We start from the raw sequence: 26,438 nt of genomic DNA, 5'->3' as shown, positions 1-26,438 counted from the left end.
AAATGCTACCTACAAGAGACTCTTTTTAGACCTAATGACACCTGCACATTGAACATGAGGGGATGGATAAACATTTATCATGCAAATAGACATCAAAAGGAAGCCAGAGTAGCAATACTTATATTAAACAAACTAGATTTTAAACCAAAGACTATAATAAGAGATGAAGAAGGGTACTATATCATGATAAAGGGGACTATCCAACAGGAAGATCTAACAACTGTAAGTGAATAAATAAATCTAAAAAAAAAAAAGAATGAATGGGTCAACCAGGAAATTAAAGAAGAAATAAAAAAAAAATACATGGCAACAAATTAAAATGAAAACACAACAGTCCAAGAGAGAAAAATCTCAAACAACCTAACCTTACACCTAAAGGAGCTAGACAAAGAAATATAAATGAAGCCTAAAGCCAGCAGAGGAAAGGAAATAATAAAAATTAGAGCAGGAATAAATGATATAGAAACTAAAAAAAAAAAAAAAAAACAGATCAATGAAACTAGGAGTTGGTTCCTTGAAAGAATTATTAAAAGTGATAAACCCCTAGCCAGACTTATGAAAAAGAAAAGAGAAAGGATCCAAATATCATTCTCCTCTCAGATTCATCTATAAAATGGGCATCAGTCCACTTTCCTTACCTTTCATGAGGCTGTTGTACCATAAATGAGCTAACGTATCTGCAAGGTATTTTATAAACTCCAAAAGACTAATCAAACATGAGATACTAATCAAACATAAGATACTGCTAAACTTCACAAAGATCAACAAACAACTCAAAATACACATACCCAGGTTTTTTGAGATCACACGTTGAAAGCTCTTTGGCCACATTACCCCACGATTCCACTGTCATTAGCAACATTAAAAATGAGGAGCAATAATATGACATGTGATTTGTATATTTTCTGCAGAATTATTCATACTCTACATTTTATTTTAAAAAGCAAATAAACCAAAGTGTGTTCCATGAAGGACCTAAGGTGACAACTTTCAGAAGTCCCACAACTACAAATTAAACTAAGGAATGACATGATAATCAATTGCATTTTACAGATAAGACAAAATATGGCAACTTATTACAGACCTTGATAATGACACCATGGAAACTGAACACAGCAACTGATCTAGTCAGTGGCTCTCTATTACATTCTGAGAAAAGGGGCTTTCTACAGTGAATGAAATGTATTAATGCTGAACAGTCTGGAAAACATGACAAAATAATTAAAGTATAAGAAAAGAAACTATTCTTTGTGTATCTGTCCTACAACCATAAATTAGTAAGTCTTACTCTTCTCAACATCATTTTGTGAAATCCCTAGCACTATGGAAAACATATGCAATAAAAACACAAGACTGTCCTTATTCTATTAACAACATTTTTGGACTTTGGCTAAGGTTAAATTTAATACTTAACTATAAGTTATAAAGACACCAGAAAATTCCCAAAACTTCACTTAATGAACTAGTAAGCAAAATTCTCTTCATCAAAATGAACTTATCTTTCCTCAAATTTAAAACTTTATATTGTGGTAAAAGAATTTCTTAAAATAGATAATTCAACCTTTTGAAGAAAAATTCAGAATAAATTAAAAACTCAAATTTATAAATTTTAAAGTATTTGAAAAATATAAAAACATATTTGTAAGTTGTTAATGAATATGGCTGATTATAAGCTCTCAATGGAAACTATGAGTTCAACAATGCTATTATGATTTTAACATATAAAGAAAAAATCTGCCTCATTAGTTCTCATAAAACTTTTCAATATCAAAGAAGATTTCACAAATGAAACCTAATATAATTTATAGTGCCAATTTGAATTTCAAAGACCATTTACAATACAGTATAACAATACTGAGGTAATTTTACCTACCTGCAACTGATGAATACTACTTTGTCTAATGCTTTTTATACTAACTGCCAAGATATATATATATATATAATCTTAAGAATCTGGGGGTATAAACTCAGGTATTATCTAGTATTGCTTATCAATAAATTATATTAACAAAGTAATACCTCAAAGTGAATGCATCTTATTTATTCACAGTTTGAGATGAATCAAATAAAAAATTGCCAACTGGTTAATTTATTCAACACAGGTTTTAACATATTCATTTTTCAACCATTTGCATCTTTTTCACCACACTATAGGTTGTTGCAAAAATTGTATTTTTACCTAGTGCTTTGTTTAAGGCCAAGCATTTCTGATTTGCACAGTGTATGTTAAACTGCTACCCAGCTGTTTATTCCTGCAAATAAATGTTTAATGGATACCCATAAGTTACAAAAATCAGACTATCCAAAAGTTATTGTTCCAGAAACTAGCAATATAAAAAACCACCGTATTCAATTTTGAATTGCTACAATAAAATATATTGGTATATCTTTTTCTCTACTCTTACCAACTTCAAATATTAACACACATTATGGAATATAGCTGAAATACTAACCTCTTGTCACATTTTTCCAGGAACAAAATTTCGTAAGATGATGTACTGCAAGTACTGCTGGTTGTCTACACAGCAACCATTAGTCTCTTCCTCCCTGACACAAGAAATGCAATTCCAGAACTAGGGAAAGGATCATGACTGATTAAAGCCAATTATAGCAATTTACATCCCTTTGCTGCTGACTTGATTTAGGAGTGAGCTGGTTATCCAGTTTTAGCCAATAAGACAAGGGAGAGTGTGCTGGGAGCTCCTGATAGAAGACTCTATAGTATAATAATTAAAAAAAGGGATACATATGGGGCACCTGGTGGCTCAGTCAGTTAAGCGTCTGCCTTCAGCTAAGGTCATAATCTCAGGGTCCTGGGATGGAGTCCCACATGGGGCTCGCTGCTCCATGGGGAGTCTGCTTCACCCTCTTACCCCTGTGCTCTCTTTCTCTTTCTCTCTCACTTTCTCTCAAGTAAATCAATTAAATCTTTAAAAAAGATAAAAGGGATACATGTTAGGAAAACTCTCCTCCTTCCTATCATGTTTAGAGGTCTTTGCTGCATGAAAATCTGTTTAGAATTTTGGCAACTGCTTTGAAACTCTAGACAGCAAGCTAAGAGAAGTGCAGAGCAGCTACCCCAAAGCTCTAATGTGATTAAGATGCTCGATTAATAAGAAAGAATACAAAAACAACCACAAAACAAGTAATAAAATGGCAATAAATACATATCAATAATTACTTTGGATATAAATGAACTAAAAGCTCCAATCAAGACATATGGTGACAGAGTAGATAAAAAAAAAAAAGAAGACCCATCTATATGCTACCTACAAAAGACTCATTTACCTGCACATTAAAAGCGAGGGGATGGAGAAACGTTTATTATGAAAATGAATGTGAAAAGAAAGCCAGGATAGCAACACTTATGTTGGACAAAACAGACTTTAAAATAAAGACTGTAACAAAAGACAAAGGATACTATATAATTAAAAAAGAGACAATCCAACAAGAGGATATAAGAATTGTAAATGTTTATGCACCCAACATGGGAGCACCCAAATAGATAAGAGTTAATAACAAACATAAAGAAACTAATTGATAATAATACGGTAATAGTAGGGGACTTAAAACACCCCACTTACATCGATGGGATTCATCATCTAAACAATCAACAAGGAAACAATGGCTTTGAATGACATGCTATACCAGATGGATTTAACAGATATATTCACATCATTCCATCCTAAAACAGAATCACATTCTTTTCAAGCACCATGGAACATTCTCCATAACAGATCACATATTAGGCCATAACACAAGTCTTAAATTCAAAAACACTGAAGTCCTATCATGCGCCTTTTCTGAACACAAAGCTATGAAACTAGAAATTAAGCACAAGACAAAAATCTGGAAAGACCACAAATACATGGAAGTTAAACAACATGGTCCTAAACAATGAATGGGTCCACTAGGAAACTAAAGAAGAAATAAAAAAATACATGGAAACAGGGGTACCTGGGTGGCTTAGTCCATTGGGCATCTACCTTCGGCTTGGGTCATGATCCCAGGGTCCTGGGATCGAGCCCTGTGTCAGGCTCCCGCTCAGTGGTGAGCCTGTTTCTTCCTCTACCTCTGACCTTATCCCCCTACTTGTGCTTGCTCTCTCATGCTCTCTCTCTCGAATAAATAAATCTTTAAAAAATACACATGGAAACATATGAAAATGAAACCACAACAGTCCAAAGTCTTTTGGGTGCAGCAAAAGCAATTCTAAGAGGGAAGTATATAGCATTACAGGCCTACCTCAAGAAGCAAGAAAAGTCTCAAATGAACAACCCAACCTTACATCTAAAGGAGCTAGGGAAAAACAAAACAAAACAACAACGAAACCTAAAGCCAGCATAAGGAAGAAAATAGTAAAGATTAGAGCAGCAATAAATGATATAGGAACTAAAAAAGGCAATACAACAGATCAATGAAACCAGGAGTAGGTTCTTTGAAAAAAATAATACAATTGATAAACCTTTAGCCTGACTTATCAAAAAGAAGAGAAAGGACCCAAATAAATAAAATCACAAATGTCAGAGGAGAAATAACCAACATCACAGAAATACAAACTGTAAGAGAATATTCTAAAACATTATATGCCAAAAAATTGAAAAACCTAGAAGAAATGGATAAATTCTCATGAACATAAACTACCAAAACTGAAGCAGGAAGAAATAAAAAATTTAACCAGATTACCACCAATGAAATTCAAATAGTAATCAAAAAACTACCAACAAACAAAAGTCCAAGGCCAGATGGCTTCACAGGTGAATTCTACCAAACATTTAAAGAAAAGTTAATACCTTTTCTTCTGAAAGTATTCTAAAAAAACCAGAAGAGGAAGGAAAACTTCCAAATTCGTCTCTGAGGACAGCATCACCCTAAAACCAAAAGCAGATAAAGACACCACAAAAAAAGAGAACTTCAGACCAATATCTCTGATGAACATAGATACAAAAATCCTCAATAACATACTAGCAAACCAAATCCAACAATACATTAAAAAAATCATACACTACAATAAAGTGGGATTTATTCCTGAGATGTAAGGGTGGTACAATATTCACAAACCAATCAATGTGATACATCATATCAATAACAGGAAGAATAAAAACCATATGATCATTTCAAGAGATGCGGAAAAAGCACTTGACAAAGTACAACATCCATTCATGATAAAAACCCTAAACAAAGTGGTCTAGAGGGAACATACCTCAACAGAATAAAGGCCTTTTATGAAAACCCCACAGCTGCTGGAGTAGTGGGGGGTGGGAGGGATGGGGTGGCTGGGTGATAGACATCGGGGAGGGTATGTGCTATGGTGAGCGCTGTGAATTGTGTAAGACTGCTGAATCACAGACCTGTACCTCTGAAACAAATAATACATTATATGTTAAAAAAAAAAAAAGAAGATAACAGGATGGGAAAAATGAAGGGGGGGAATCGGAGGGGGAGACGAACCATGAGAGACTATGGACTCTGAGAACAACCTTAGGGTCCTAGAGGGGAGAGGGGTGGGGGGATGGGTTAGCCTGGTGATGGGTATTAAAGAGGGCACGTACTGAATGGAGCACTGGGTGTTATACGCAAACAATGAATTATGGAACACTACAACAAAAACTAATGATGTAATGTATGGTGATTAACATAACATAATAAAATAAAAAAAAAAGAAAACCCCACAACTAAGATCATACCCAATGGTGAAAAATTGAGAGGTTTTCCTGTAAGATCAGGAACAAGACAAGGATGTCCACTCTCACCACTTTTATTGAACATAGTACTGGAAGTCCTAGCGCAGTAGACAATAAAAAGAAATAAAAGGCATTGAAATTGGTAAGAAAGAAGAAAAACTTCCACTATTTGCAGATGACATGATAGTATACAAATAAAACACTAAAGACTCCACCAAAATACTACTAGAACTGATAAATGAATAAAGTTGCAGGATACAAAATCAATGTACAGAAATCTATTGCATTCCTTTACAGTAGTAATGAAGCAAAATAATAACGATGAAGCAGCAGAAAGTGAAATTAAGAAAACAATCTCATTTACAATTGCACCAAAAACAATAAAATATGTAGGAATAAACCTAATCAATAAAGTGAAAGACCTGTACTATGAAAACTATAAAATACTGATGAAAGGAATTCAATAGGACACAAACGGAAAGACATTCCATGAGCATGGAAAGAACAAATATTGTTAAAAAATCTGTTAAAATGTCTATACTGTTCAGAGCAATCTATACTTTCAATGCCATCCCGATCAAAATCCCAATGGCATTATTCAAAGTGCAGGAACAAACAATCCTAAAATTTGTATGGAACCAGAAAAGACCCCGAATCGCCAAGGAAATGTTGAAAAAGAGAAACAAAGCTGGGGGCATCACATTGCCTGATTTCAAGCTATATTACAAAGCTGTGATCACCAAGACAGCATGGTACTGGCACAAAAACAGATACACTGATCAGTGGAACAGAATTCAAATCAAAGCCACATCGATATACCACCTTACACCAGTTAGAATGGCAAAAATTGACAAGGCAAGAAACAACAAATGTTAGAGAGGTCGTAGAGAAAGGGGAACCCTCTTACACTGTTGGTGGGAATGCAAGTTGGTACAGCCACTTTGGAAAACAGTGTGGAGGTTCCTCAAAAAGTTAAAATTAGAGCTACCCTATGACCCAGCAATTGTACTACTCGACATTTATCCCAAAGACACAGATGTAGTGAAAAGAAGGGCCACATGCACTCCAATGTTCATAGCAGCAATGTTCACAATAGCCAAACTGTGGAAAGAGCCGAGATGCCCTTCAACAGATGAATGGATAAAGAAGATATGGTCCATATTTACAATGGAATATGACTCAGCCATCAGAAAGGATGAATACCCAACTTTTGCATCAACATGGATAGAACTGGAGGAGATTATGCTAAGTGAAATAAATCAAGCAGAGAAAGTCAATTATCATATGGTTTCACTTATTTGTGGAACATAAGGAACAGCATGGAGAACATTAGGAGAGGAAGGGAAAAATGAAGGGGGGGAATCAGAGGGGGAGACGAACCATGAGACTATGGACTCCCAGAAACAAATTGAGGGTTTTAGAGGGGAGGAGGGTACAGGGATGGGTTAGGCTGGTGATGGGTATTAAGGAGGGTACGTATTTCATGGAGCACTGGGTGTTATACGCAAACAGTGAATCATGGAACACTACATCAAGAACTAATGATGTACTGTAGGCTGACTAACATAACATAAAAATAAATTCTGTATTACCCAAATCAATCTACAGATTTAATGCAATCTCGGTCTAAAGAGAAACAGCATTTTTCACAAAACTAGAACAAACAATCCTAAAATTTGTATGGAACCACAAAAAAAGCCCAAATAGCCAAAGCAATCTTGAAAAAGAAAAAACTAGCAGTATCACAATCCCAGACTTCAAGTTATATTACAATGCTATAGTATTCAAAAACACTATGGTACCGGCACAAAAATAGACACTTAGATCAAAAGAACAGAATAAAAGTCCAGAAACAAACCAACAATTACATGATCGATTAATCTTTGACAAAGGAAGAATGAATATCCAATGGAAAAAAAGACCATCTCTTCAACAAATGGTGCTGGGAAAACTTGATAGCAAGATGAAAAAAAATGAAACTGGACCACTTTTTTCACCATACATGAAAATAAATTCAAAATGTAATAAAGACCTAAATGCAAGTTTTGAAACCATAAAAATCTAGAAGAGAGCACAGAAAGTAATTTCTCTGATATTGGCTACAGCAACATTTTTCTAGATGTGTCTCCTGAGGCATGGGAAACAAAAGCAAAAATAGACTATTGGACTACAGCAAAATAAAAACCTTCTATACAGCAAAGTAAACAATCAATGAGACTAAAAGACAACCTACAGAGTGGGAGAAGATATTTGCAAATGACATATCCAATAAACAGTCAGTATCCAAAATATACAAAGAACTTAGAAAACTCAACACCTCCCCCCCAAAAATAATCCAGTTAAAAATGGGTAGAAGACATGAAGAGACATTTCTCCAAAGAAGTCATACAGATGGCTAACAGACACATGAAAAGATGCTCATCATCAGTCATCATCAGGGAAATGCAAATCAAAACTACGATATACCACCTCACACCTGTCAGAATGACCAAAATCAAAAACACAAGAAACAACAAGTGTTGGTCAGGATGTGCAGAAAAAGGAACATTCTTGCCTTGTTGGTGGGAATGCAACTGGTATGGCCACTGTGGATACCAGTATGGAGACTCCTCAAAATCTTAAAAATATAATTACCCTACAATCCAAGAACAGCCCTACTGGGTATTTACCCAAAAATACAAAAACACTCATTCAAAAGGATACATGCACCCCTATGTTTATAGGAACATTATTTACAATAGCCAAATTACGGAAGCAGCCCAAGTGTCCACTGGCTGATGAATGGATAAACAAGATGTAGTACAGATATACAATGGAATATTATTTGGCCATAAAAAATGAAATCTTGCCATCTGCAACAACACGGATGGAGATAGTAAAATGCTAAGCAAAATAAGTCAGTCAGAGAAAGACAAATACCATATGATTTCACTCATGTGGAATTTAAGAAACAAAATAATAAGCAAGTGAAAAGAAAAAAGAGAGAAAGACAAACCAATAAAGAATGTCTTAACTTTATTCTCTAGAATAAACTGATGGATACCAGATGGGAGGTGGGTGGGAGGATGGGTCAAATAGGTGATGGGGATTAAAGAGAACACTTATCATGATAGCGTTGTAATGTATAGAATTGTTGAATCACTATACTGTACACCTGAAACCAATATTACACTGTATGTCAACTAGAATTTTTTTAAGTTTTTATTTAAATTCCAGTTAGTTAACATACAGTGTAATACTAGTTCCAGGTGTACAATATAGCACTTCAACACTTCCATACACCACCTGGTGCTCGCCACAAGTGCACTCCTTAATCCCCATCACCTATTTAACGAATCCCCCCCACCACCTACCTTCCCTCTGGTAACCATCTGTTCGCTATAGTTAAGTAACTGGAATTTAAATAAAAACTTTTTAAAAGTGTTCATTAACAAAGTCTTCAATGATCAACCTACTGACCTACCTACCTCCTCACCTTCCCACCTCCCATCTACCTATCCCTGTACTTGCTTAAACCACTTTTAGTTGGGCACTATGTCACTTGCAGCCTAAATCAAACTTATTTGTACACAGTGATAAAAAATAGCTTCCTCTAAATTGTAATGATTACATTTTTAAAATTTATTCCTTTTTCTTACTGATATTACTCCATTTTTGCCCAGGAAGTTCAGGTTACTTTGTAATTTTTGAGTTAAAATATTAGAATCCAAAATTAAAAAGTAGAATTTTGGATTACTATTAAAGTGATATCTTTATTTTATTAATCGACTAGAGAGTTGGTTCATTTGCAAATCTAAGAGGGAAGTTTTCATCCTGCTTTAACATTATCATGCCAGAAAAGGGGAAACAATGCCCAATATTAGCAAAACAAAAAACAAAAACACTGGGGCAGAAAAATACAAGTTATTGCCAATAGTTCAGAAAGATAAAATCTCTTCTTGCTAAAGGAACTACATGGCATTATGCAAGTAACAGGCAACAATCTTTTACGTAAGAATTCTCTGGATTTGTGTGACTAAAGTGGGAATTAACGTATTGTACCTTTTCATCATCTACTGAATAAAATAAGAAATAGTAGCTGCTTTTATTCCCTCATATAAACTACAAAAGCATCCTGTGGTGTATAAACTACAGTCACCACAACTAAAGGATATAGGATTGATTCATCCCTTACCTTCCTAACTCTGGGAGTTAGGCACTTTTCATTCCTCATTATAGATGTGACTTTTTACAATACTAAATAGTATTCTAGTAAATTAAGGAAGGAAATGCACCTCATTAGGTGCTAATCTATACAAAAGAAATACTTTATTCACCTGATGGAATGGTTCTCTTGATGTGTGTGAAATACAACATGAAAAAAAAAATGGAAACAACACAAGCTTTTGAGTTAGACACGGGTTCAAATCTTGGCTCTGCTATCGCTAGCTCTCCCTGAGCTCCAGTTTATTCAGCAGCAATATACACCAATAGCTCATGCACATGGCTATAGTACAAACTGAATGAAATTAAATAAACTGTGTAAAGTGCCAGGTTATAGAAGCTGTCACACAGACATATATATACTGTGGGGAGCCTGCTTCTCCCTCTGCCTGTCACTCCCCCTGCTGTGCTTTCTCTCTCCCTCCCTCCCCCTCTCTCTCTGACAAATAAAATCTTAAAAACAAAACAATCTATGTATAGCAGAAGTATTTTTGGCTCAAACTGGAAATTGTCCTACTTATTTCAAGCAGCATTCAAGGATCAAAGCTCTGATATAACAAAACAATCTGGACTGTTCCTGATGGGAGTTTATGGTATGTGGAACTTATGCTATGATAGTAGACATATCACCATTTCTATTTTAGTATTTAGACCAATTTTGGAATAACCAAAAGTACTAAATTTAATGTTCAAAAGATCAATAAAGCCTTTAGGTTGAATACTTCAGAGTTACTTTTGAAAACAAATAAAGTCAAAAACAATAAAAAAAAAAATGCACTATCCTATATGTTTATATTAGAGTATGGTGTTACCGACTTTCCGAGTACTTTGAGGTATTTTCCAAGCAATGGTGATAAGTCTGCACTGATTTATTTGCATCGTTGCCCTGGCCTCCTTGTAATCAAAAATTAAAAATCAAGAGGCTGCTGGTTATGGCTACAATATTGTTTATGGCCAAAAGATACATATTTTATTCTCCCTTGATGAAATAATAAGTAGCATATGTGAGAATCTAATTGTAGATTTTGGCCTAATAAACATCAACTCTATAAATAAGCTAACACATCTGCTCTAAAATGAGAAAACAAGTCATATGTCAGTATTCATATTATTATAAAGCTGTCTCTACCTGATATTTTGGATTTACCAAAATATTAAAATCAGTATTCTATATATGTAGTGTATCAAGGACTAAAGTTTGACTTCTATTTGTTTGATACAACTAGCTACAATAAACATGAATGACCATTAAAGTGACCATCACTTTTGGTAATGACCATTACTTTTGGTAATCTGTCATTTGATAGATTGTGAATTTGATAAGCACATGTTAAAAGAGTAGCGTACAAAAACACGATAATTAGCAAGGGAGAGACCCTAAACGATTGGCCTTCATTAGGGTATAATTACAGGGTCATCAGAAAGTGATAACAACTTTCTTTCTGGAAAAAAAAAATGCTCATTAAGTGAGGCTAAGGTTAAGTAGAAAACAACTCATGGTGTGTGGCTATGGACAGAAAACACATGACTCTCAATAGGAAACAGACTCTTCAAAAAAAGCAAATGAAGAGGAATACATAAAACTGTTCCTCTTTGTATAAGACATTACTGTCTATGTAAAAATCCCAAGGAACCTATAAAAAAAATCCCCAGAATAAGTGAGTTCAGCAAGATGCCAGGATACAACTCAATGCATAAAAAAACAATTGCATTTCTAGATACCCATAATGAATATATGAAAGCCAACATTAAAAAGACAATGCCACTTATAATTGCCCCAAAGAGAAGTAACAATTTAGGTATACAATTAACAAAACATGCACAGGATTGGGAAGCTGAAAATTCACAATTCTGTAGAAAGAAATCGAAGTCAACCTACATAAATGGAGAGTCGTACATTGTGAGTGAATTGGAAGACTCAAAATAATAAAGGTATCAATTCCCCCCAAGTTGATTTATAGCATTAATGCAATTCCTAAATTCCAGCAACATTTTCTAGACATAGAAAAGCTTATTAAAATATTTATATGAAAAGGCACAAACTCTGGAATAAATAAACAATTCTGACAAAAAAGAATCAATTTGGAGGAATTATTCTACCTGATTTTAAGTCCTAATATATAGCTGCAGTAATCAAGACAGTGTGGAATCGGTGTGGGAAAAGACATACACATCAATGGAACAGAATATAAAATCCACAAATAGACCCATCGAAGTACAGCCAACTGATTTTTGACAAATATGAAAATTATTTCAGTGGAGGAAAAACAGTCTTTATAACAAACTGTGCCAAAGCAATTGGATAACCTTATGTTAAAAAAATTAACACTGACCTAAACCTCACACCTTATATAAAAATTACAGTAGATCATGGGATTAAACATAAAACATACTATAATTTTTTTTTGAAAAACAGGAGAAAATATTCTGGATCTATACCCAAGAAAAAAGTGGTAAATTGGACTTCACCAAAATTTAAAACATTTCACCTGCAAAATATCCTGCTTAAAGAGGATGCCAGACAAGCCACAGACTTGGGAGAAATATTTGCAAACTACATACCTAACAAAGGACACAGATATAAAACATATAAAGAACTCTCAAAAATCCACAGGAAAAAGCCAATTCAATTAAAAAACGAGCAAAAGATATGAACAGATTTTCAACAAAAAGGATGTAAGAATGGCAAACACATGAAAAGATGTTCAAAATCGGCCATAAGAGAAATGCAAATTATAACTCCAATGAGATATCACTACACAACTATCAGAATGGCTAAAAAAGTGCAAACATCAAAAGTTGGGGAGCATGCGGGGAAACTGAATCATGAAATTCTGATGGAAATGTAAAATGGTACAGCCCCACTGGAAAACAGTTTTTCAGTTTAAAACTAAACATGTAATTACCATATGACCCATCAATTATACACTCGGGCATTTATCCCAGACAAATGAAAATTTACATTCACAGAGAATTCTATAAACAAATATTCATAGCAGCTTTATTTGTAACAGACAAAAGTGAAAAAAGCCCAGATGTTCTTCAACAGGTGAATAAGTGAACTTTGGTATGTCCATAGCATGGAATACTATTCAGCAATAACAAGGAACAAACTACTAATGCATGCAACCACCTGGATGAATCTGCAGGTTAACTACAATAAGTGAAATGAGTCAATGGCCAAAGGTCACATGCTATACAGTTCTATTTACATAACATTCTCAAAATGACAAAATAATGAAGCTGGAAGGGAAATTAGCAGTTACCAAGAGTTAGAAATTGGGGGAAATGGTAGGAAGGAGATGAGCTATGGTTATAAAATGGAAACAGGAAAGATCCTTGGGGTGATGTAACTGCTCACTTCTGTAAGTTGACTGTGGTGATAGATACATGACCTGACATATATGTTAAAATTATACAAAACTAAACACATACTCATGCCCTACCTCCACAAAATGTAACATTAATATCATTGATAATGCTTATATAAAAAAGCAACAACAAGCCAAGAACCTGTACCGTATTTTTCATTATTTACAAAAGGGAAATCAAAAAGATTTTTTGATGTAGCCAACAAGAATGTTAAGGATCTATTACACGGTGATACTCTCTTACTCACATCAATAAAAGAAAATAAAAACAATATGGTTCAATATCTGCAAATCAATCAATATGATACATCATATCAATATAAGAATAAAAACCATATGATTATTTCAATAGATGCAGAAAAAGCACTTGACAAAGTACAACATCCATTCATGATAAAAACTCTCAACAAAGTAGAGATAGAGGGAACATACCTCAACAAAATAAAGGCCATATATGAAAAACCCACACCTAATATCATCCTCAATGGAGAAAAAGTGAAAGCTTTTCCTCTATAGTCAGGAACAAGACAGGGATGTCCACTCTCACCACTGTTCAACATAGTACTAGAAGTCCTAGCATCAGCAATCAGACAACACAAAAAAATAAAGGCATCCAAATCAGCACAAAGAGGAAGTCAAACTTTCACTATTTGCAGACGCCATGATTCTCTATACAGAAAACATGAAAGACTGCACTAAAAAATTGCTAGAACTGATATGCAAATTCAGTAAAGTCGCAGTATACAAAAATCAACGTACAGAAATCTGTTGCATTTCTGTACAACAATGACACGGCAGAAAGAGCTATCAAGGAATCAATCCCATTTACAAATGCTCCAAAAACAATAAGATAACTAGGAATAAACCTAACCAAAGAGGCAAGAGATCTGAACTCTGAAAACTATACAACACTGATGAAAGAAAATGAAGATGACACAAAGAAATGGAAAAACATTCCATGCTCATGGACTGGAAGAACAAATGTTGTTAAAAATGTCTATATTACCCAAAGCAATCTACACAGTTCATGCAATCCTTATCAAAATAATAACAGCATTTTTCACAGAACAAGAACGAACAATCCTAAAATTTGTATGGAACCACAAAAGACCCCAAATAGCAAAAAACAATCTTGAAAAAGAAAAGCAACACTGGAGGCATCACAATTCCAGACCTCAAGTTATATTACAAAGTTGTAGTGATCAAGACAGTATAATACTGGCACAAAAATAGACACATAATTCAATAGGACAGAACAGAAAACTGAGAAATGGACCCACAACTATAGGGCTAATTAATCCTCGACAAAGCAGGAAAGAACAGTCAATAGAGAAAAGTCTCTTCAACAAATGGTGTTGGGAAAACTGGACAGCAATATGCAAAAGAATGAAACTGGACCACTTTATTATACCATACACAAAAATAAACTCAAAATGGACTAAAGACCTAAATGTGAGACCTAAACTGTAAAAATCCTAGAAGAGACCACAGGCATTAACTTCTCTGACATCTGCCACAGCAACTTTTTTCTAGATAGGTCCCCTGGCAAGGCAACAAAAGGAAAAATAAACTATTGAGGCTATATCAAAATAAAAAGCTTCTGCACAGTGAAGGAAGCAATCAACAAAACTTAAAAAGGCAACCCACAGAATAGGAGAAGATATTTGCAAATGATATATATGATAAAGGGTTAGTAACCCAAGCATATAAAGAAGTTATAAAACTCAACACCCCCCCAAAAAATAATCCAATTAAAAATGTGTAGAAGACATGAATAGACATTTCTCCAAAGAAGATATCCACACGGCCAACAGACACATGAGAAGATGCTCATTATCACTTATCAGGGAAATGCAAATCAAAACTACAATAAGATTATCACCTCACATTTGTCAGAATGGCTAAAATCAACAACACAAGAAACAACAGGTGTTAGTGAGGATGTGGAGAAAAAGGAACCCTGTTGCAGTGTTGATGAGAATGCAAACTGGTGCAGCCACTGTGGAAAACAGTAAGACAGTTCCTCTAAAAGTTAAAAATAGAACTCCCCTAGGATCCAGCAATCCCACTACAGGTAGTTTACCCAAAGAATACAAAAACAGTTATTAAAAGACCATGTACCCCTGGGGCGCCTGGGTGGCTCAGTTGGTTAAGCGACTGCCTTCAGCTCAGGTCATGATCCTGGAGTCCCGGGATCAAGTCCCGCATCAGGCTCCCTGCTTAGTGAGGAGCCTGCTTCTCCCTCTAACTCTCCCCCCTCTCATGTAGTCTCTCTCATTCTCGCTCTCTCAAATAAATAAATCTTTAAAAAAAAAAAAAGACCATGCACCCCTATGCTTATAGTAGCATTATTTACAACAGTCAATATATGGAAGCAGCCCATGTGTCCACCAATTGATGAATGGCTAAAGAAGATGTGGTATATATACACAAAGAATATTATTCAGCCATAAAAAAGAATGAAATCTTGCCATTTTCAATGACATGGATGGAGCTAAAGAGTAAAATGCTTACCAAATTAAGTCAGTGAGAAAAAGACAAATAGCATATGATTTCATTCATGTGGAATTTAAGAAACAAATGAGCAAAGGGAAAAAATAGAGAAGCAAACCAAGAAACAAACTGTTACCACAGGAGAGGTGGATGGGGGAATGGGTAAAATAGGTCATAGGGATTAAGGAGTGCACCTGTGATGAGCACCTGGTGACCTATGTATGGAATTGTTGAATCACTATAATGTATACCTGAAACTAATATAATAGTGTATGTTAACTGGAAAACAAAAACTTAAATGAATTTTCTCACTTAGAAAGAGACACTTAAAATACTACTTCCCAATATTCTCTCCTGATTTCGAAAATATGTCCCCAAATATTATGGCCAATTGTTTTTATTTCAAAATTATAATTTTCCATTTTGCTAGACTGAATATTATCTAAGAAGAGTTAGAAGAACACTGGAGCAGAATTAAATAATGCTGGGTTTTGATCTTGGGCTCCACAACTATCTAGGCTACCTGTGGTTTGGACATTTTTCAAGCCATTTTTCCCTTCAACAAATTAATCTCTATACTGAGGATTCTATAAAAACTGCAACTAGTACTACCTCCTCTATCCTAGCACAGGATGGTTGTAAGAATCAAGTCATTAATGTGGCATGTTATTATCATCATTATCATCTAAGCAGAAAAAACTGAAAGTTATATTTTAAAAAAGGCAAACCATCTTATCAATTGACGTTTAGCAACCAATGTTACATGTTGGCTTCTTCTGAATAGATGTGAATAAGAAGTCATTAACTCAGTTTATCCTAAATAAATACTTTTCATACCTGGCATAACAAAACACTTCCACATGTTGAATGGTTTTGTCCTTCCTGCTAAGAACAATGGCTTCTTCATTTTCAAGAATCTGCTCTTGCCATGCTGGGCTTTCATTCACAACGTCACTATTTTCCTAAACAAAATACACATGAGAAATGTTAATTGCACAATCTGAACCTCTACTTTTTTGTGAAAATGTATACCCTTCTCAATTAATACTTTGCCTCTGATTCCATCAAAATTCTGAAGTGACTCTAGCATAGTGCACCATCTTCAAAGAGAAGAAAATTGTGTAAAAACCTATCCTATCAAATGTTAGCTCTGGTTGACAGTTTTCTATCAGGATATCTGACATTCTGATGCAGTCATTGGATGTGCCTGTTTTGACATTACTTAAGAACTAGGATAACTAACCTTCTATCTGCTGAAAATCAAGTGTGTCTGGTATACATATTACTTGTTATTAATAAAGTTTTTGCATTTTGTTGTCCAAAAGCAGGCCCCCAATTACTTCATTCTACTTACTTTTAGGTCCTTGAAGGTTAGTCACTAGCCATGTCAAATTCTGATTTTATGTAAAAGTATTTTTGAAAAGTATTCAGCCCACTATAACTAAGGACTGTATAATAATCAACTTCTGAATATATTCAGAAAGACAATAAAAACAATAATGTATGATAACGTATGTAAACTTATAAGGGTTGAAAGTGGCCCTTCAAAATTTTTAATAATTCCTAATTACATTTTATGGAGATAAGTTATATGCATAGCAATATGTGAATACAGGGGATTTTTGGAAATGTCAAGATATGCTTTTTCCAAATGTCAAGGATCAATTTTTAATTTGCTTAAAATTTTAAACTATTTGGTACATATTTCTCAGAGAAAAAAATTTTTGAATATATATTCTCAAAGAACTAGTAGTGAAATATAACTACAATATTCTTCGTTTTAAGTAAATTCACCTCATGAAATTTCTAAACTTACAGATTTCATAAAGTAGGACGATAATTATTTTAAAAGGCTTTTTTTCTCAGGGCCCCTAGGTGGCCCAGTCAGTTAAGCATCGAACTCTTGGTTTTGGCTCAGGTCATTTTTTCAGGGTCCTGGGATGAAGCTCCAGGTCAGGCTCTGTGCCCAGCAGGGAGTCTGCTTCCCCCCTCTCTCTCCCTCTGCCCCTCCCTCAGCTCATGCACTCTCTCTCTTTTAAATAAATCTTTAAAAAGGCCTTTTTGGGGCACCTGGGTGGCTCAGATGGTTAAGCGTCTGCCTTCGGCTCAGGTCATGATCCCAGGGTTCTGGGAACGAGTCCCACATCAGGCTCCCTGCTCAGCGGGAAGCCTGCTTCTCCCGCTCCCTCTGCCTGCTGCTTCCCCTGCTTGTACCTCTCTGTCAAAAATGGGTAGAATCTTTAAAAATAAACAAACAAATAAATAAAAAGGCCTTTTTCTCCTGAATTTAACATTTTAAACTGAAGAAAAGTAGGGCAGACATTGTTATTATTAAGTGTAATTATTAGATAGTGTTAAACATCCCAACATGAAAAGGAGGTGAAATACAGGAACTCTGAATGTGTAGACATGGGGTTACCAACCTGAAGAAAAGACTGTGGATCAGCACACAAAGAGTGAAGGGGAAAAGGATATGGTAGAAAGAAGGTGCTGGAGTAGAAGCAGCACTAAAATAAAAGAAACATCTACAAAAATATTTTTATTTTAATAAATCTAACCTAGTATCAAAATTTATTTTAAAAAATTATCCTCACTCACCAGAATTTTCCATTCAGACAACTGAGGTATTTTTGTTCTTTTGTGAGCATCTAGACTAAATTTTCTCATGGAAGTACTAAATATGCTAAATATACTAAATAAGATAACCCTTACACATACTTCCTAAGAATAATGATCAACACAAATATACAAATATTTAAGGCACACACATAAAATAGCTAAATGTCTACTAGTAACATTTACTTTCTTGATTTATACAGTTTGTATTACATGCAATATTATTTTCCAAATATTACTTGTTTCTCCACACTTATTTCATGCAACAGTATTATTCAAACTGAATCTTCACTGTATCTTCAACATCAATGTCTTTGTCATCACTAGAAGCACTTTTTTAAGTGCATAAATTAATCAGTACAACTACAATGCTTATTGTGGTGTTTGGCATACGGTAAGTGCTTAATAAGTCTTAGTTATATTATTTTTAGCTAACTGAATACAATTTTCTAGAATATATCATACTCCTTTTCCAACTGTCTAAACGCTTTTGAGATATAGCAGTTTTTGATTCCATGTATGATGCTCTCAGTAGGAAGTTCATTTCAAGCCACATATACCATTCACATAAAATTAGGACAGTTTTTTTTCATCTGTCATAAAAATGAGTAAACTCCATGACATAACTCTCCATATTACTATGACATACATGTCCTCTAAAAAACTTCTTTACAATGATATCCAATAGTTGTAGTAGTGAGATCCTAACTTAGAAAAAAACTTACTAAATTTACATTAAATTTTTCCTTGTATTTTGTTTTTACTAATTCTGTCAGATGACTTCTATAAATATGCAAAACCACCAATGACTCAGACCATTTCAAATTAATGTATTTCCCCGCCAAATAGCTGGGGTTTTTTTTCCTCAAAATGTACTACTGAAAGAGCAACTAGTAATATGTGAGATTTTATAAGGACCGAAATTTTTTTTCTGAAACACTATTTTGGAGAAAAAAATCTTGCCTTATATTTGGGAATGTAATGAGAAAATGGTATCAAGTATATATGATGTACTCTTCAACCAACATGTCTATGTATATTTAAAAAGCGGTATCTATATTTTGAAAGCATCGGAAGAACATTAACTTAAAAAATGACTGCATAATTTTTGTTAAATAAATAAAAATGGAGTCAATTCTATATTACAGAAGCTTAGCGTTTCCTTTAATGTAGGGTTACTATGTGATACAAAATACAACCTAGTAGATTAAAAATCAACTAAGAAGTTTACCTGGTATTCCTTTAGCCAGGACAGTATTCCTGAAAAGCTAAAACTGGCCCAGTTTCCTCCATAGTAGCTTCTTCTGTAACAATAAAAAATAAGAGTAAAGAAAAGGGTATAAAAATTAAGTCACTGATCTCCATCAGCAAACCACCCTGGACCCTTCAAATCATCTCAATATTGCTACCTCAGAGTTCAAAACATAACTGGGATGTTGGAAATACTAGGCTGAAATAAACGTTGGCCTCTCAGATCCCAAAGGTAACTTTCCATTGTACAAGGAGTTAAAAAAAATCTCTCTGGTCTCCTCAGAGCTTTCTCCACTGATCAAATGCCACTGATTATGTGATTATGAACAGCTTGATATGGGCATTGAGCAGGGAATATGAATAAAATTTGACTCCTGGTTTAAAAAAAAATGGCTGGAGAGAAAACCTTGGTAGATCTCAAGTAAAGCCAATGAAAAAACTGCTAAGTTTTCTATAAATATATTTAATTATTTATAGACAATTACATGTATAGACTATATATATACAGATATAGATAGACAATTATATAGACACTGTCACCACCACCAAACCCCTAAACCCATAACCCATGCCAACATACACACCCACACACACAAATGGCTACTCTATTCAATTAATTTTGATAAGTAAAGCAAGGACAATATTCCTGCTGATAACTGAGTGAACTATTATTCTTCATTCCATAGTCCTGTGAAGATCATCATTCTGTTTTAGAGAACCCAGAGGTCTCCTAATTAGGATCAGGTAAACCTTGTAGACATTGGACTTCTGATTAACTTCCTTAAGTAGGAGATGTGTGGCAAACCAGAATTCTCTAATTCTGTACTATATATCTGTACTGGGGTTTCCCATTTCTTACAAAACTCTTCATGTTTATTGATTCTTTGTATGATGAGCCCCAAAGTACACTCAGTCACACCTACAACATCCATTCTGGTTCTGGGGTGGGATAGATTCTTGGTTTTGTTTTTTGTTTTCATTTTTGCTTCTCTGTATTTTTCTCTAATGAAATAAAAATCTATAAAAGCTCTTTTTAAAATGAGATGAAAACTAAAACCTTTAATATCCAAAATTACTCATCCATAATGCTCCTGGAGATCCTCTCAATATTCTGATATATTTCTCCTCAATCAAATGTTGACATAGGCCTGCAGAACAGTCAGACTTTAGGCTCAAGTATTTTACCAATAATCACTGTTTTTGTTCTAATAGAGAAAATGGTTGAGTATCTGTGAAAGTAGGTCTATTAATACAGATCACTGCTTTACTTATAATCTGATAGTTCTTGGGACACCTGGGTGGCTCAGTCGGTTAAGCGTCTGTCTTTGGCTCAGGTCATGATCCCAGGGTCCTGGGATCCAGTCCCACATCGGCTCCTTGCTCAGCAGGGAGCCTGCTTCTCCCTCTGCCTTCAACTTCTTCCTGCTTGTGCTCTCTATCTCTCTCTCTGACAAACAAAATATTTTTAAAAAAGCTTTTTAAAAAATAATAATCTGATAGTTCTCTCAGAGACAGTGCAAATTCATAAACCATTCAGAATCTCTAATGTGTCTTAAAATTTAGATAAAATTTCAGCTCTATTAACAATTCTAGATGGCCACCCCTGCTAATATGTTGGGATCAGGAGACCTGGAAGCTATGATCCCTTGGGTCAGAGAGAAGAGTTGAAGGAGAAGGTGGGCAACAGCCAGTACAGAGAAGAGGGAGGAGTGAAGAGAGAAGGGTGTTAGAACTAGTGGTCTTTCCCACAGAAATTTATACCCTCTTCTCCCTTGCCTGAGATTAATACATTTCCGCCATCCCTCCCCATTCTCTAAATATAATACTCAACAAAAGTAGAAAACATCCTGGGTGTTAAAAAAAACAACTGTCTTTATATTTTTTGTTAAGATATTTACATTTCTTTTAAGCCACAGTAAGGTCATAAATAAGAAGCTCTATTGGGTAAAAGTTTTACGATTGAAGTAATTTATTTATTGGATACACTAATTTATAAGTAATAAATATATATTAGAAATCTGACACGAAGTAGACAAAGGTTTCTTAGATAACACACAGAAAGCAATAAAACTACTGATAAAGTGGGATTCATCAAAATGAAATAGTTCTACACTAAATACATCATTTAAAAAATGAATGGGCTAGCCACAAACTAGAAGAAAATATTCATAAAACATATCTGACAAAAGACTGGTATCCAGGACATATAAAGATCTTTTTCAACTTAATAATATGACAAATATTCAAATTTTAAAATGGGCAAAGGGCTTGAACAGACATTTCACAAAGGAAGACAGATGTGGTTAATGAGCACATAAAAAGGTACTCAACATCATTAGTCATTAGATAAGAAAACAGTCTATGGCCATACCACCCTGAACATGCCCAGTCTCGTGTGATCTCGGAAGCTAAGCAGGGTCAGGCCAGGTTAGTACTTGGATGGGAGATAAGTACACATTAAAATAAGCATTAAAAATGAACATAATGAGGGATGCCTAGGTGGCTCAGTCGGTTAAGCGTCTGCCTTCGGCTCGGGTCATGATCCCGGAGTCCTGGGATTAAGCCCCACATTGGGGAGCCCCGCACTGGGGTCCCTGCTCAGCAGGGAGCCTGCTTCTCCCTCTGCCCCTCCCCCACTTATGTTCTTGCTCTCTTTTTCTCTGGAGCTCTCTCTCAAATAAATAAAATCTCTAAAAAAAAAAATGAACATAATGAAATACCACTACACATCCACCAGCAAAACAGTTAAAATTAAAAAGGCTGACAATACCAGGTGTTGGTGTGGATGGCCAGAATGCTCATACATTTTGGTGGGAGTATAAAATGGTACAAACCCTTTGGAAAACTGTTTCAGAAAAAAACTAAACATATATCTACCCTATGATGCAGTAATTCCATTCCTAGATATTTACAAACCAGGAAAGTATGTGTTCACAAAATACTTGTACAAGCTTTTTCATATTGGCTTTATTAATTAATAGCTCCAAACTGATCAGAATTCAAATATCCATCAACAGGCGAATGGATAAATAAGCTGAGGTATATCTATAGGATTGATACTATTCACCAATGAAAATGAATACTGGTAACAACACAGATGAATCTCAAAGCTAAGTGAAAGAAGCTTTTACCCAAAGAGAGTATATTCGGAATGATTCCATCTATATGACATTCTAGAACAAATTAAATTAATTATCATAAAAAAATCCCAAGAGTGACTGCCTTTGAGGGTGGGATTAAGGGCAGGACTTGACTTGGATGGGGCATGAGAAATCTTTCTAGAGCAAAGACAATATTTTATCTCAAGAAAGTTCTGAGTTACACAAGTGTATGCATTTCCCAAAACTTATTAAATGGTACAGAAGATCTTTGCACTTCACTGCAAAAAAGAACCATAAATATTGAACTCTAGTTATATTATGCATGCTGAAGCATTCCAGACTGAAGGTACTTGACTGTGTACAACTTACTTTGAAATATACAAAAGATGGAATAATAAATGGAAAGAAAAATGAATACATGGGCAGTTATGTAATAAAGCAAATACAGCAAAATGTTAAGAGTAGAATCTAGGTAGTGATACATGCTCACAGTACAATTTTTTCAACTTTTCTGTCTGAAAATTATAATAAATTGTTAGAAAAACAAAAATACCCTGAGTTTTCAAACACGGACCAAGATGGGCCAATTTCCACAGTATTTTCTGCTATTATTAAAAACCTTAAAATAATCTAAAAGAAAGCCATCTTGCTGCTTCTTTCCATTATTAAATGACCTAAAGCCAGTTCATAGTCAAAATCTTTTTTTCCCCTATACTTGGTCATGTTTTTTGAGAGCTAACTGGTTCTAGTATTTTTCCATGCAGCTCACATTTTCAACTTTTCCTGTTGATGTGCTCTTGACATTAGCATCTGGTGATCTCATCCAATGTATAAAAAAGGTGAAATATGGTTTTCATTACTGTGGTCTTTCTGACAAAAGATGGTAACATAATTATTAATAAACTCACTATAAGACCAACACAGATTTTTACTAAGTTCATTTTGGTATTTGTATATTCTAAGTATGGTTTGTAATATCCCTTAAAGAGAAAGCAAAAGACTTTAGGTTTCAAAATCAATATGGCAAAAAGAAAATGAAAAAAAATCAATGTAACATTCTAATATGCTCTCTAGGAATATTACTGCAATGAAACAGTAAAAATAAAGTCCACCAAATATTTTCTTAAATTTTATCTTTAAAAATACAGCTTCAGAACTCTGACATTCAAATTCAGTTTATAAAATACTATTTCTCTGAGAAACAAACTGAGGGTTCTAGAGGGGAAGGCGGTAGAGGGATGGGTTAGCCTGGTGATGGGTATTAAAGAGGGCAGGTATTGAATGGAGCACTGGGTGTTATACGCAATGAATCATGGAACACTACATCAAAAAAAAAAAGAAATTAATTTAAAAAAGAAAAGAAAAATAGGAGAAACCTATAATAATGAATAAAAAATTAAAAAAAAAAAACACTGTATAAAATACTATTTCTACTCTCTTTAAAAGTGTTTCTGCAGGGAATAACAAAGCTAGGCTACTGGTTCTGTTTTTAAAACCCCATAGATAAAATTTATTTGAAGGACAAAGTGAGAACTTCCTGACAGGAAAAAAAAATGAGAAAAAAGGGGAATGGAACATTTTCTGCCAATTTTGTGTCACAACTGCCTCTGTACATCAAATAAAGGAAAAAGTAGTTTATGATGAAGGATGATGTTTATCTCTAATGGCAGGGAATGCTATTTTATATGGTGAAAAGACTTCCTTAAAACTAAAGTCTCTTTGTGGAACTAGAAAAAGACTACTCATAGTATCTAAACAGCAAATATAAAACTAATGTCTAGGGTGCCTGGGTGGCTCAGTCGGTTAAGCAGCCAGCTCTTGATTTTGGCTCAGGTCATGATCTCAGGGTCCTGGGATGGAGCTGCAAATCTGGCTCCATGTTTGGCAGGGAAGTCGGTTTGTCTCCCTCCACTTCTGCCCCTCCCCACCATTCATACACGTGTGCTCTCTCTCAAATAAATAAATCTAAAAAAAACTGATAATGTCTAAAGCCCTCTAAAATTTCATGACAACTAAGTGACCTACAATTTTCACCTAAAATAGTAAAAATCACAAATGGACATTTTTATTTTCAAAGATAAAAAAGCCCAAAAATCACAATACTGAGGTATACCTCACAATTGTGTAAAATGTTGACCTTAAAACTGTAGAAAACATGATTTTCATCTTTCTAAAGTTTTACAAAGCTTACTTAGCATACTACCCAAGTTTTTCCAGACACAGAAAGGAAATGGTTACACAATTATCTCCACTAACACCATCCAATAAAACAACAGAAAAAAAAAGTTTTAAAACAATTAACAAGAGATTTCTCATCCTTTACATAGTATTTAATATTAAAGCAACATCATTTTGCTTCATTGCTACTAACAGAAAGAAATACATTATGGGTAGACATAAAGAAAGTTGAGCTTTATGAGAAAGCTATTAAACCTATTAATCAGAGCCTATTTATTAAATCCTAACAATCTTCTTTTCCATTGTATATCATAATTATAATTCAGGGTTGAATATTCAGCAACACCCATAGCTACATGATGCTAAACTACATTGTTACTGGGAAATGGCTTCTGTAAGCAAGTACAAGAACACTGACAAAAGACAGAGCTACGGACATTCAGGCACACAGATCTGGGAATTGTTTTAATTATTAAAGAACATGGGAGTTAAAAAGGGAAGCAACACAGATCAACCTCTAGGCCTCCCCTATTCTATATTTGCTGCTTCCACAATTCCATTTCCTTATATAATAGTAATTCCACCCCTTCCACTGACAGCATTTTTAAGTTTTTGTTTTTAAAACTGTTTTTACAACTATTTTCTCACGGATTTTTCCAGCAATCCTGTGAAGGAGGTAAGGTATTATATTACAGATGAAGACACTGGAACTGTCTATGTAGAAATTAAGTCACTAGCTCAGAGCCACACAACTACAATTGTTAGAACTGCAGTTAAAGGGGGGGAGAAAAATGGCGGAGGAGTAGGGGACCCTATTCCAACTGGTCCCCGGAATTGAGCTGCATATCTACCAGACCACTCTGAGCACCCACAAAATCAGCCTGAGGTGTAAGAAAATAGATCTGGATCTCAACAAACAGAATATTGCAAGCGGTTGGTTTCGAGGTATGAAGCTGGGAGCCGTGAACCTGCGGGCAGATATCAGAGGATGAACAACAGCGGAAAGCCACCAGGGAAATAAGCCAGAGAACAAAAGGGCCAAAAATTGGCTCCCACTGAGCCCATCCCCCACCACAGGGGGGCAGGGCAACTCTACCCAAACAGGGTTGCCTGAGTAACAATGCGGCAGGCCCCTCCCCCAGAAAACAGGCTGGGAGAACAAGAGGCCAACAACCCTAAGGTCCCTAGAAAACACCTATATCTTGCTTGGGTTCTGGTCAATGATTGGGACTCTATACATACCCTCAACCACCCATCAACAGAATGACTAGGAGGAGGAACCCCCAAAATAGAAAAGACTCAGAGATTATGATTTATGAAGCAGATTTACAAATGCATGCAGATATAACCAAGATGTTGCAGACGGAATTCAGGCTAGCAATTGTGAAGACAATGGCTAGAATGGAAAAATCAATTAATGGTAACATAGAGTCTCTAAGGGAAGAAATGAAAGCTGAATTCGCAGAACTTAAAAATGCTATCAATGAGATCCAATCTAATCTAGATAATCTAACAGCTAGGGTAAGTGACGCAGAAGAACG

At 34.9% G+C, this 26,438-nt stretch overlaps 1 protein-coding gene across 4 annotated transcripts in view; it reads right to left on the bottom strand.

Annotated features, from left to right (window-relative positions):
- CHM (CHM Rab escort protein) overlaps positions 1–26,438 on the bottom strand; it is a 211,303-nt gene that overhangs the window by 134,046 nt on the left and 50,819 nt on the right. For all 4 annotated transcript variants that reach the window (XM_027608506.2, XM_027608507.2, XM_027608508.2 and 1 more), the window contains exons 3-4: positions 19,599–19,671; positions 16,589–16,713 (exon numbers count right to left, since the gene is read on the bottom strand). In XM_027608506.2, the coding sequence (XP_027464307.1) occupies positions 16,589–16,713; positions 19,599–19,671 (198 nt within the window). The remainder of the gene's footprint in view (positions 1–16,588; positions 16,714–19,598; positions 19,672–26,438) is intronic.

Source organism: Zalophus californianus, chromosome X (assembly GCF_009762305.2).
Source record: "Zalophus californianus isolate mZalCal1 chromosome X, mZalCal1.pri.v2, whole genome shotgun sequence".
Classification (NCBI taxonomy): Eukaryota; Metazoa; Chordata; class Mammalia; order Carnivora; family Otariidae; genus Zalophus; species Zalophus californianus.
The sequence above is the reverse complement of the archived record's forward strand: the minus strand, read 5'-3'. Positions and strand labels throughout refer to the sequence as shown.